This window comes from Sceloporus occidentalis, unplaced genomic scaffold (assembly GCF_023333645.1).
Source record: "Sceloporus occidentalis isolate IW3139 unplaced genomic scaffold, rSceOcc1.0.p SCAF_1, whole genome shotgun sequence".
Classification (NCBI taxonomy): Eukaryota; Metazoa; Chordata; class Lepidosauria; order Squamata; family Phrynosomatidae; genus Sceloporus; species Sceloporus occidentalis.
This window is the reverse complement of record NW_028316981.1, coordinates 185,017,524-185,030,444: the sequence shown is the minus strand read 5'-3', so window position 1 is coordinate 185,030,444 and position 12,921 is coordinate 185,017,524. Positions and strand designations below refer to the sequence as shown.

The following is a 12,921-nucleotide window of genomic DNA, read 5'->3' as shown; positions in this document are numbered from 1 at the left end:
AGTTTAAAGTTGTGTAATTCATCGGTAGTCATCATTTTTGTTTTTATATTTTCAAGCATTGAATGGTTGAATCTGTGGATGTTGTATGGTGTCATTTGCATATCTTAAATTATTGATATTTTTTCCTCCAATTTTCACATCTCCTTCCTCTGAATCTAATCCGGCTTTACATATATGTTCAGCATCCATGTTAAACTGATAGGATTATAAAATGCAGCCTTGCCTGACTGCCTTGCCAACTGGTAATCATTCTGTTTCTCCATATTCTGTCAGGACAGTAGCCTCTTGTTCCCAGTTCAGGTTACACATCAGGACAATAAAATGTTGTAGCACATCCATTTCTTTAACAGCTATCTATAGTTTCTCATGATCTATAAGAATCTATTTTGCTATCTATAAAGCACAGGCTGTTTTTTTAAAATCCTTTGATACGCTCCATTATCCAACATGTTTTCAATATTGTTCTTCATCCCTCTTCTATTCCTGAACCCAGCTTGGACAATGGACATTTCTCACTCCATATATGGTTTAAAAATGTAGAATTTTGAACATTTGCATGTAGATTAATGCAGTGGTTACTGCAATCCCTGGTCCCCCCTTTCTTCAGGACTGGAATGTATGTTGAGTGTTTCCAATCTATAGACCATTGTTTTGTTTTTCATATTTGTTGACAGGTCTTAGTTAGAAGTAGAGTATATTCTATCTCTGAAGCTTGAAGCAGCTCCATTGGTGTGCCATGTGTTCCTGGTGCTCTGAGTCCAGCTTCCACTTTACTTCCTAAAACTGTAGGTTCATATTTGAATGGCCTTCTCTTGAATAACTCCGTCATCTTTTCATCTCTTCTTCGGTGTTTTGTTTTCATCACCTTTTATTTGTACTTGGTTTTAAAATGTGTTTCTCTGCTGGTCATAGAGCATCTCCAGTCTTGGTGTAAGTTTCCTTTTGATTTCTCAGAACTTACAGAAGTGGTCTTGTTCTTCTTTTTTTTTGTTATTATTTCTTTCTCTGCATTGTTATTACAGTAGTTCTCCTTGTCTCTTTGCACAAGTGGCTGAATAGTTACATTCAGGGTTCTGAGTATATTTCTGTCACTTTTTACTTTTGCTTCTCATCTGTCCTGCTTTGGTGTATGGACAGTTTCGTTCTGGGCTCCAGCTGATAATCTTTTCATTTTTTCTTCTGCTTCTGTAGTTGGATTATAAACTTGGATTATGGTTATATTGATTGGTTTTCTCTGAAGTCTTATTGATATGATTCAGTCAGACTTTGCATTATATCTTTTTACATCCTTTTGCATTATATTGTTTTGCTACATCTCTCCTCACTATTAATGCCACCCCATTTCTACTTAGATTTTCAGTTCTTGAGTAAAATACTGTGGGATTATCTCATTCAAAATGCCCCATCTACTTTAGTTCGTTCACCCCAAATATTGGAATTCATTCCATTTCTCATTTCATTGTGTCTAGCTTTCCCCAGTTCATGCTTCTCACATTCCATGTTTCTATAATGTGTGTGCAGCTTTGGACATTATTTTCACCTCTGAAGATAGCAGCTAAACATCCTTTTGGTTTGAGTCCAGTTGGGTTATGAGCCATAGTACTACTTGTATTTGTCCTCTGCTGTACCCCAGCAGTTGGCTGCATGCCATCTGACCTGACAGTTTCCTCTTCTGGCACTGTCTTTTGTTTCATTTTGGATTGTTTCATCATAGATTTTTGTGATAAAAGACATTAAAAAGGTGTTTACTGTGCCTTCTTCTGTGCAATACTAGTGATAGTGAGATTGCCAATCTCTCTGAGAGATCTTCTGCCAGTGTTACCATCACACAGACATATTACTACTGCCACCAAGTAGCTGTTTGGCACATTTAGTCTGGCTCCTCAGCAAAAGCCTCTCTGACATGGTAGACTCTGCAAGCAGCACTGATCCCATCAGCTAAGCCTCTTTCCTCACATAAACATGCAATCCCACTATTGTGGATAGGTAGTCCCATTATGGGATTCACCAAAATATTCACAAATACTCAGGAATTATTAGCAAGTTCTGTTGCAACCCCAAACCCTTGTATCAAAATGTTTTGGTCCTCGATTTGTATTTCTTTGTCTGCTAACATAATCCTGATACAAAAGGAAGACCAAAATGAACACACAAGATGAGACAAAAAGAACAGATATTCCAATTTTTCCAAATAGTGACATAACTGGATTGCTGCAGAGGTGGAAAGCTTTTGAAGATCTGGGGCCTATTTTTATCCTTCCTGAATCTTGGTGGGCTCCACACGCCGACTAACACCTCAAAAAAATGTCCAGCAAATCATGTCTTAAACTCTCTGGAGAGCAATCATGATTTAAATGTTATTCTCTGACCTTTCTCCCTTCCCCTGGTCTTTTATTGGGCCCGAAAAAGTATTTTGTTAAAGTTAAAAGCAGTTAAAAGCAGTTTCTTTTAACTGTTGATTGGGGGCCTGAGAAAGAGCTACCATCACCCTCCTTTGAATAGCCTTTAAGTGGCAAATTGCTCCACTTAGTTTTCTCAGTGTATAGTTTGACATTTTTTCGACAAAATCTTTTGAAGTTCCATACTTTGTTTATGCTAGTGGAAAACCAGTTGTGTGGTTCAAGGCAATTTAGAGTGCTGAAGTAATAATTTTCTTAGGTAAAGAAAACTCAGGTGTGGTTTTGCCAGTTGCTTCCTTACAAATGTAGCACCTTGTATTCACTAGTCATTTCCCATATGAGTACTAACCAGGGCTGACCCTGCTTGGATTCCAAGATCAGACAGGATCTACTCTATTTGAGACTAAATACTGTATTTAGAATAAACCAGCTAAATTGACAAGAAAGCAAAAACAGTGCATATTAGGATTGTCGTTATTGTATGCCTTGAAGTCGTTTCAGAGTTATGGCAACTGTATCATGGGGTTTTAATGGCAAGAATTGTTCAGAGGAGGTTTACCATTGTCTTCCTGAGGCCGAGTGAGTATGACTTGTCCAGGGCCAATCATGTCCAAGCCGAGATTTGAACCCTGGTCTCCAGAGTCCTAGTCCAGTGCTCAAACTACTATTCCATGTTTGCAGATTAGGCTACAGACATATTAAAAACGATAAGCAAACCTACTGCACACTCCCTTTGCTCAGCCAGTCAGTTAGAAATGAGAACTTTCAAGCAGAAACTACTAGACGTGATCTCCCTCCCAGCATTGTTGATAGGGCATGACTTCATTGAAGGACAAGAAAAGAAACATGATCGAATGCATAGAAATGCTACTGATCCTTTGCTCAAACCTGAAGATCATATATCTCTATAACCAATTTGAGGGAGTACCAGCAGAGCTATAGCCTGAAATAGATTAAGGGTCATCAACTGGCCAAATAAAACCAATTTGGCCTGTTTTTGTGCCTTTCAGATCAAAAAGACTTAAGGCTTTGAACACTGAACCTTATATTTATCATGGACCTTAGCATGACAATTTTATTATTGATGAAGATAAGATTAGAGTTAAAGGTTCTCATTTCAAACAATGGCAGCTATAGAAAGAGAGCTTTTTGCAACTGGAAATGAATCCTTTCCATTGACAGTTTGAATGAAAGGATGCTCAGTGTATGTGTATGTATGTTGTTTGCCTTCAAGTCATTTCTGATTTAAGGCGAACCTATTACAGGGATTTTTTTGGCAAAATTCTTCAGAGGTGGTTTGCAGTTAGCATCCTCTAAGGCTAAGAAACTGTCAAGTTTATGTTTTTAATAAATTTGAGCCTTCAAGTACAGTAGATGAATTCTCAGAAATAAGATTATTGACTTTAATAGGACTGCTAGGCAAATATGCATAGGATTGCAGTTTTAAGATTCTCATTTTGTGCCTATCAATTGGATTTAGTTCCCAGTAGCTGTTTACAGTATTGTGATTAGTATGCTATCCTTTTCCTTAATACCTGAGAAGAGTTGTAAAAACAGGTATTCACCAGACTGGTATCTTCTTAGTGCATGGCTGGGCAACTACAAGAGGTGCAGGGAACCACTTTCTGCCCTTGACTAGGGCTCACCCTACCATTAGGCACAGTGAGGCAGCAACTCACTGCTCATTTATTTCTTCCTTAACGGCTGTTGTACATAGTCAGTGAAATAGGCCTTTGTATAAAGGACGGGTACATTTTGGGGTGGAGGGGAAGACAATTAGCCTGTGTTGTTAATGTCTTCAATGTCCAATAACAACATTTGCAACAGAAGTCGATTTTTTTTAAAACTGGGAGCAGGCTCTTTAGCCTTTATTGTACTGAAGGAAAAGACTTTAAATTTTACCAGGAAAGCTGCCCTCCCCACAGAGCAGTGTCTTTGCATTGCCTACTGAATTCTAAAATGGTGGCCCTGCTTGGTATTGTGGTGGTTATTGCCATATTTCTAACACTTGTCATTCCACTTTTCTTCTGGCAGCATGCTATGAAAGTGATCACTTCAGAGCAGCCTCCATTTCGGTACCAGACCAACAGCCTCTACACTCCCATTACCACCCTCAAACACGCTGACCCGAGCGGGAACCTGCCCCTGAACACATTCCATCAAATGATCTTCCAGCACGATCGGCTTTTCAAAGCTAGCCTCAGCCTCCTCAAAATGCTTCAGTGGAGGAAGCGACGGGACATGGATTATAACAAGACCCCCTGAGAAGAAGTGGGTTCCCCACCTCAGAGCCTGTCACTCTCAGGATAGAGGACACGGCCCACTTGCAGGCGTCCTAGAGAGTTTAGCGTCAAGTATAGCCCTGGCTACAGGGACTGCATTCACACACTGGATGCAGAGGCTGCACTATTCTGAGGCAAGGTGCGTATCTCCTGCCTCAGGCATTATATTCTAGAAGATGTCTTTCAGTGGCAGAGTGGAGACAGACAGAACTGATCCATGGGGCACAATCTGTTAGCAAAGTCATGCTTTATCATTTCCATTTATTTCCTTACATCTTGTACAAGGCATCTTCCTAGTGGATTTTGTCCCATATATTCCAAGGAGTGAGAGTAGGGTGTCATTTTGACATCATCATTATTATTCCACCACCACCTCGGGCACCAGAGGTGAGAAACTGTTGGCTCCTCTTGAGAGATTCCAAATACCTACCTGCAGATGAGGACAAGCAAAGTCTTCTTGCTGGAGTGAAATGTCCCAGTGCTCTGCATGGGACTTGCCTCAGCATCATGTCTTCTCTGAAACATTTAGGAATCTCATTACCAGAAGTGACCTAAATGATTATTTTGTCTAGCCTGGACAAGCAGCAAGAGCTGACTGGGTCATTATTCCCTCCACTATTTTTTGGATGTGTGTTGTTGTTTTTTAAAGGAGAGATGAGAGAGAATCAGGCCCATAAATATCTTGAGAAAGGACCAATTCCAAGTCTTCCATGTTGTAGCTGCCTACTTGGATCTGTTCTACACACTGTGCTGTATGAGGAATTAGAATGAGATGATGGCATTCTGGGCTGCACCGCTTTAGACTGCAACATATATGTGTCGTATTTCTGAATGGTCCTTTGTGTAAGCAAAAAAAAAAAAAAAAACCCAAATATCCATGCTCTGCCAGCTTTCCCACTCAATTATGCCACCTCTCCTGAATCCAAAGAAGAAGCCTTCATCTGTGGCCTGAAGTGATGTGCTGTCAAATTGTACTGCATCATATATTGACTGGCTCCCAGACCAGTTTTATGCTTCCCTAAAACAGAAATATAACAGGGAATCTGGCTCCCAGCATACACTGGCAGAATTCCTGCTGTAGATATTATACCCATTCTTGAATCTTCCATTTCACCTTTCAAGTGACCCTGAGAATCAGAGCTCAGAAAGGTTACTTTTTGAGACTGCAATTCCCAGAATCCCATAGGATTATGACTTGGGGGATTCTAGATGATGCAGTCCGAAAAGTAACTTTTTCCACTTCTTCTACTAATGAAAAACCAATATTAAGGCTATGTCTGCTGAAGAAATCCAGATGAAAAGGAACCATGGAGCAAAATACAGGAGATAGACTAGAAGTGGGGAGATGGGACCAAGAAAAATGTCAGAAGAGGAAGCAATTGATTTTTGGTTTTGTAAACAACTTTGGAGAAACAATATAAACACATTTAAATAAATAAAAGTCAGAAAATTCAAGGGCAGAGGAAAGTCCAGAGCAATGGAGGGCAATGATGAAGGAACTGGTTACCAGAGGTGGCGTGTTAGCATGCAGTTGTGTAAATCCGGAAGTCACTAGCACAACAATATTTTTAAAAGCACCAATTTATGCTGGCTGAGAGGATTTTCTGCTGTACTGCATGGGACTCTAAAGCACACCTCTTGGATAGTCTGGGGTACCTTATTGGCCTGTCGGCATGGCCTCACAACTCATGTAGCATGTGGAAGAGTGCTGGATGTATATCAGAGATACCCACATTCATTCCACTGCTCTGAAGGCTGTGTGGCCCCATTGAGCCACTCACTGTCATTCTGACACAGGTCTCATAGGTTTAAGTGTGAGGATAAGTGGAGAGACACATTTTTTTTAACCTGATGTCCCTGGATCAAGAGTAGGATGAAACTGGTAAATAAAGTGACCCTTGGTAGGACTGTCCTTACTTTTTTTCATTGCTGTGCTGCTTTTTCATCTTCTTTTTAACTCTGTTTTCAAATATTTTTCGTTATGGGTTAAATAAGGATGTAGAAGCCCACTGAAAAATGAGGCTATGGCCAAGATGGCTGACAGTATCACGGTTTATGTGCTGCACCTAGCTTTGTAGTATTTCTTACTGTCTTTAAGTGTACAGTGTACAGAAGGATTTCACAAGGGCACAAATGCAGTTTCCTGGATAAATTATCTGGGAAATTACATTTCTGCCCTTGTGGAATCCAGGAGTGGGCTGGGAAGCTGTCTGTTAGAAATACATGCCCTGGAAATTAAAACATTCCCCACTGCACAGCCAAAGAATCACAAGGATTCATTAAAATTGACTAGAGAGAAGCTTCTCCAAACAAAGATTTACAATAATATCAGAGGACCTTAGATGGCCCATGCTGAACAAGGATGGAGAAAACCCTGCTCAAGTGATGATTTACTATGCTGGAGTGAGTACAAGCAATTTGCATCATAAATATTTGATGTGCAATTTGGACTGAAAACCAGAAAGAGAATTAGTGTCTTAAGACTTAAACAATTAAAAGATCTTTATGGAAGACTTATTTTAGAAAAGGAGAAATAAATATGGCCCCTGAAGCCTGAATATACAGAGAGTGGTTTACACGGCATCCTAAACTTGGCCACAAGGAAAATGTCCAGAGCTAGGATAGCCACAACTGATCCTGTGCTCATTAAAATTCAGGCCTTAATATCTGAAGTGTCTAACCAGATTTTATTTCAATAAACATGTTACAGAAATGGGAATTTAGAGAAGAAACTGCACTTAAGTTTAGAGATTACGGGACAAGAAAATCATTTTAAAGAGCTTGCTGAAAAATAGTTCAATGAGATAACGGTGTCAGTTCAGAATCGTACAAAGATGACACACAAACATGAACATGGTATCTCTGATAATTCAAAGAGAATGGGCATTGTACAGCAGGATTTGGAAAATCACAGCTTAGAATTATGAAGTTAGAGTCAAAATCAAAGGAAACAGATTAAATTAAGAGCTCTTACATCAGACTGAATGACTTAAAACAGGCATTCTACAATGCTGTGATGTATATTACAAACAGTTCTAATGTAGAATTTGACAAGAAGATAGAAGCAATATATATGCAAAACTCTGCTTATGCACAGGGGAAAAATTTCCAAGAGATGTGACAATTCACTTCACAAATAAAAGCACTAGAGATGAAATATTGAGAGCACTCGTAAGAAAAGGCTGGAAATAAATGGGAATGAAATAATTATGTTTAAATAAATCCTCCCAAAATGTTGGAAATTTTAGGGTGTATAAATTCTTGCTGGAGCTGCTCAAATGCGTAATTTGTTGGATAGTCCCATAGGGTTTGATAACCACTTATGCAGGTAAAATATATACAATAGATTTTTTGGAGAGAGTGGGAGGTTTGTTCAAAATGTTGAAAGAAGGCTCAGAAATACATATTTAAATAATTGAGAAGAAATAACAATAAAATATTTTAATACAACTGCTAAAATGAATCTGAAAATAACTTCATGGAATTTAAATGGACTGAAATTGCCCCAGGAAAAAAAGGAGGGAAGGGCAATAAAAATCCTAAATATGAAATTATTTATCTTCAAGAGATTAATATACGAAAGAGAGACTACAGTGTGCCTGCTTCATACATGGCTTTCAGCATATGCTGAAAGCCGCAAGGGCGGTGCATCCCATTAGGCTTAATGAGGCATGTGCCCACCGCCACGCCACCACATGCACGAGCCCCATTCAGTTAAATGGGGCTTGAGCATGCACAGTATTTGCTTTACGTGGGAGAGTCCAGAACAGATCCCCCATGTAAAGCAAGAGTGCACTGTATAGAGTTTTGCAGAATAGAGATATGGGCTTAGTGTTTGTGTCTGCAAACAAAAAGAAATGTTGGGGTATTTTATGTTGATTTATACATTGATTTTTGACGCTGGACAAAGTACATGTATATAATTGTAGAAATCATCCTGAATGGCAAGATAATGCATTTAATTAAATTAATTTAATTAATTAATTTAATGCATTTGATTTAATTAATTTTATGTCCTCAATGAAATCAACATTTTGTGAAAATTGATTGGGAAAGACGTCTGAATTACAAAATCTGCTTTGAATGAGCGATTGGAACAGGGTTGTTGATCCTACTAAAGCTAAAAGTCCCAGTAAAGGCATTAAAGAAAATTAAGGGAGACTACCTGAAACCTTCTTTAACTATACAGTGTACTTCCATGCCAGCATTCTCTGAAGATGCCAGGCACAGATGCTGGCAAAACATCAGAACTCTTCTAGAAAATGGCCACATAGCCCAAAAAGCCCACAAAAAACTATGGATGCTGGCCGTGAAAGCCTTCATATACAGTGTACAGTACTTTGATTTAATAGATGGTTGGAGAAATTTACAACCAAACTTTATAGAGACTATACCTACCTTCATGAATATTTTTTTCAGAATAGATATGTTCAAGAATTCTATGAATTTGGCTAACTTAATAAAGACATTTTACAAAAATAAAACTTTTTAAATAAAAAATTCAGATTATAATCCTATCACAATATTCTTGAAAATGGAGCAAACACAATTTAGATGGAGACTCAGTATCTGTTTCTGAAGATGGAATTATTACAACAGTATAAACAAGAAATCAGGTTTTTTCCTGCAGTGCAGGGAGACAATCCTTCCATTGGGTCGTGCTCCTCCTCCACTCCAAAACTCACTCAAATTCACCAACCCTTAGAGGGAGTGTCCTGAGTTACCAAACGGTTACATAGGCTGGCTGGGCAGGAATCATCAACTGATAGTGCAGGAACAGGAGTAAATTACCAGCAACTAGAAAGTGTCCTTTCCTATGGGAGCCTGTTACAAGAAAGGCATTCATCAAGCAGCCCGAGTCAAGGGAGACAACAAGAATAACATGATCCAAGGGTCAAAGAAGCCAGGATGTCCGATGTATGAAGTGCAGGAATCTCGAAATAGGTATCAGGGACAGGAATGCTGGTCATGAAACAGATGAGTTGCTTCCAGCACTAGACTTAGGCAGACTCAACTCTTAAATGGCTAGACACCAGCTGCTCCTAATCGGAGCTTCCCTGTTGCTGCTTGGCCCGCAGCCTGGCTGAGCATCTTTATTGTAGCCTTTTGTCCCACCTCCTTGATTGAGGACTTAGGACTGCAGTTGTGTCCTCTGTGTCATCAGCAGGTGAGTCTTACCTTTGTCCTGTCCGAGGCTGCAGTTCAGCAGGGAGAGTTGACTGAGGCTGCTCTGCAACAGAACACCAGGCAGTTCTCTGGAAGATTTGCCTCCTCGTCAAACTCTTACTCTGGATCCCAGTCCTGAAGCTCCTGGCCCATGGCAGAGACTCAGACCCTCCCCTTCCCGGTTGTGTCTTGCCTGAGTGCTGCCATGGCTTGGGTATGTCAGGGACCACATGCGCTGTTGTTCTTTCAGCTGAGAGTTTTTGACTTTTAAAAGCGGCCTCTAAGCCAGTGGTTCTCAATCTTCCTAATGTCGTGAGCCTTTAATACAGTTCCCCATGTTGTGGTGACCCCCAACCATACAATTATTTTCATTGCTACATGCAAATATGTATTTTCCGATGGTCTTAGGTGACCCCTGTGAAAGGGTTGTTCAACTCCCAAAGGGGTCCCGACCCACAGGTTGGGAACCACTGCTCTAAGCTTCTTAAACTCACCCTCCAAGGACCGGGAGCAGTTAGGAGGGGTAGAAGCCGGGAATTTATAACTTTCCTCAGATGAGGAGTAGAGAGGCTGGGCAGAGGCTTTCTCTATCTCCTCGGAAGAGGAGGGCATGGTAGAAGCTTCTGTCAGAGTGATTCCCTTCCCAGAAAGGCCAGGAGGAAGTGCAGGCACATGTCCTCAGCCTCATGCTCTCGGGAATCAGCAAATACTGCTTCCCATCTGGCTCCAGATAGAAGAGGGGACTTGTCTCATGAAGAAGGGGATGAGTTCCCAGAGAGGGAATTGATGTGACTTTTTGATATGTTTGATTTTCCTGTTTTGTTGAAAAAGGTAGAAAAGACCTTGAGTTTAATGGCAGATTATCAAGGGTCCAGTGTAACGGGGGGCACATAGCAGGTTTCTGAGCTCAGAGCTAAACAAAAGCATGAGGGACTGATAGCAGCTTTCCCAGAGGTAGTTTCTCATGTCATGGGCACACAGAATGGGCTCCTAGCCAGGAGCCCACCATCATGCACTAGATGGATGTATTTGCTATCCAGAGGGGTGATGGAGAGGCTAAGGCTCCCACTTATGGACGTTCCTGTATCAGCTCTGGTTTCATTAATCTCTCATTTATTTTAAGTCTTTTTTTAAATTGTAAGCTGTTTCTGAAAGTGTGTTTTCAATATTTCATCTCTTTTGTGTGGGAAATGAATTATCACATCTACTGGATGTTTTTTTCCCCTCTTTAAATATGCAGAGTTTTGCCTAGATACTGCTTCAATCTTCTTATCAAGTTCTTCACTAGAGTGGCTCATAAGACACACCAAATACTGTCTGTTTTAAATCCGTTAGTGCTTGGCAAGCAGGTTGAGAAGATACACTTCAGAGAATATCCATGAAGACCAGGGTGGTTTTTGTTTTATGTCAAAAAGACAATTAAGAAATAATGCAAGTACTGTTCTGAATATTATTGAATTTTTGGAACATCATAATGACAAAAAAGTCATTTTGATTTTTTAAATGCATTTGATCGTATTTCTTAGAACTATTTATTTCAAAATCTGGAGAGAATGGACTTTGGTGAAAATATTATTCAGGCAATGAAGTTTGGTATAAGTATAAACAGAATTTTTATCCTAAGGTAATATTAGCTACCTCACTGCATGAAGCCTTTTAAAGGAAAGAATGGGTTTAAATTAGAGGTGGTTGTGCTATAACGATCTTTTGTATTTTGAACAAGATAGCTGGAAACTTAAATCAAGACATAGGATTCTTAAGGAAAACAAGGATCTTAATTGGCTTACTTACATGTAACATAAGGACGGATTTACTCGAAGGAAAAGAAATGCAATCATAGAGGTTAGAGGAAATAGGGTTTACTTATAGTTATGTAAAGATGATGATTGTATAATTTAAAAAGTATATAAATTTCATCTGAAACTACAGACAAAAGATGAGCCTGAAAAAAAGTACGCAGTAAGGTGGTCCTAAAATTCTAGACATAATATTCATATGGATGTAAGGAGAAAAATGCGATCCAAAATATACATTTTACTTTGTGCAGTAATTTAAAACGAAACCTGTATAAGATCATTTATAGATGGTATCTAACCCCAAATAAGCTGTCGAAAATGGCCCACAATGTTTCAAATCAATGTTGAAGATGTCAAAATGGGGGTGGAAGATCCTTTCTTCATATGTAGAGGACTTGAAAGGCAAAAAAATTACAGGTTTAAGATTTATATATTATTATTATTTTTTAAATTAAAGCTAAATTTTGTATTGTTACCAGAAATATTTTTGTTGGGCATTATGGATAAAGAACTGGTTAGTAAATACGGATCACTTCTTCGATATGTTACAAAGAGCATCAAAAATAATGTTTGCTCAAACATGGAAATGAACTGAAGCACCACTGATGGAAGAATAGATTGTTAAATCCCCCAAGTTAGCCCAAATGGCAAAATTAATGTGGATTCTAAAGGATAAATAAATAAATAAATAAATAAATAAATACATTTTTATTTATATCCCGCTTCTTTGTACAAGCAATCGGAGCAGCTTATATAAAATTGGATATGCCATTTGAAGGCTTTTTGAAAGATTGGAAACCATTTATGGACTTCTGGAGCAATAAGAAATATGGTGATTTAATAATATGTTGCTATGATTATTAATAATTTTATTAGGATTATCTAGTTGGATTTGTAATCATAGCATCCCCCACCCCCCTTTGTATGTACTTTTTCATTATAATCAGGATTGGGGAGTCAGAGCCTTACTATGTATTGTATGTCTTTCTTTCTTCTTCTTTTTCTCTTCTTTCTTCTCTCCAGATTTTTTTTTTTTTTTTTTTTTTGTCTTTGATTGTATATTATTTTGATTGTAAATTAGGTTGGTTTGTGTTAAGAATTAATTAAAAAATCTAAAAAAGAAAAGCTAACCAGTTAGGTTAGTGGAAGCTTCAGCCACCTTGGCCAATGGTCAGGGATTCTGGGAACTGAAGTCCAAAACACCTAGAGGACCACAGTTTGGGAACCACTGCATTAGGTAATGTGAATCATTCCGGAGGGAAAGTGTTTATATGATAA

At 38.9% G+C, this 12,921-nt stretch overlaps 1 protein-coding gene across 6 annotated transcripts in view; it reads left to right on the top strand.

Annotated features, from left to right (window-relative positions):
* The window catches only part of LOC149323034 (retinol dehydrogenase 8-like), a 42,227-nt gene extending 29,878 nt beyond the window's left edge, over nt 1–12,349 (top strand). For 3 of the 6 annotated variants that reach the window (XM_089486366.1, XM_089486357.1, XM_089486374.1), the window contains one exon: nt 4,434–12,349. In XM_089486366.1, the coding sequence (XP_089342492.1) occupies nt 4,434–4,664 (231 nt within the window). In that variant the 3' untranslated portion in view covers nt 4,665–12,349. Of the gene's footprint in view, nt 1–674; nt 735–4,433 lie in introns of those variants that run through there. The other 3 variants (XR_016272367.1, XM_089486391.1, XM_089486381.1) reach the window with 3 other exon arrangements.
* The last annotated feature ends 572 nt before the right edge of the window (nt 12,350–12,921 follow it).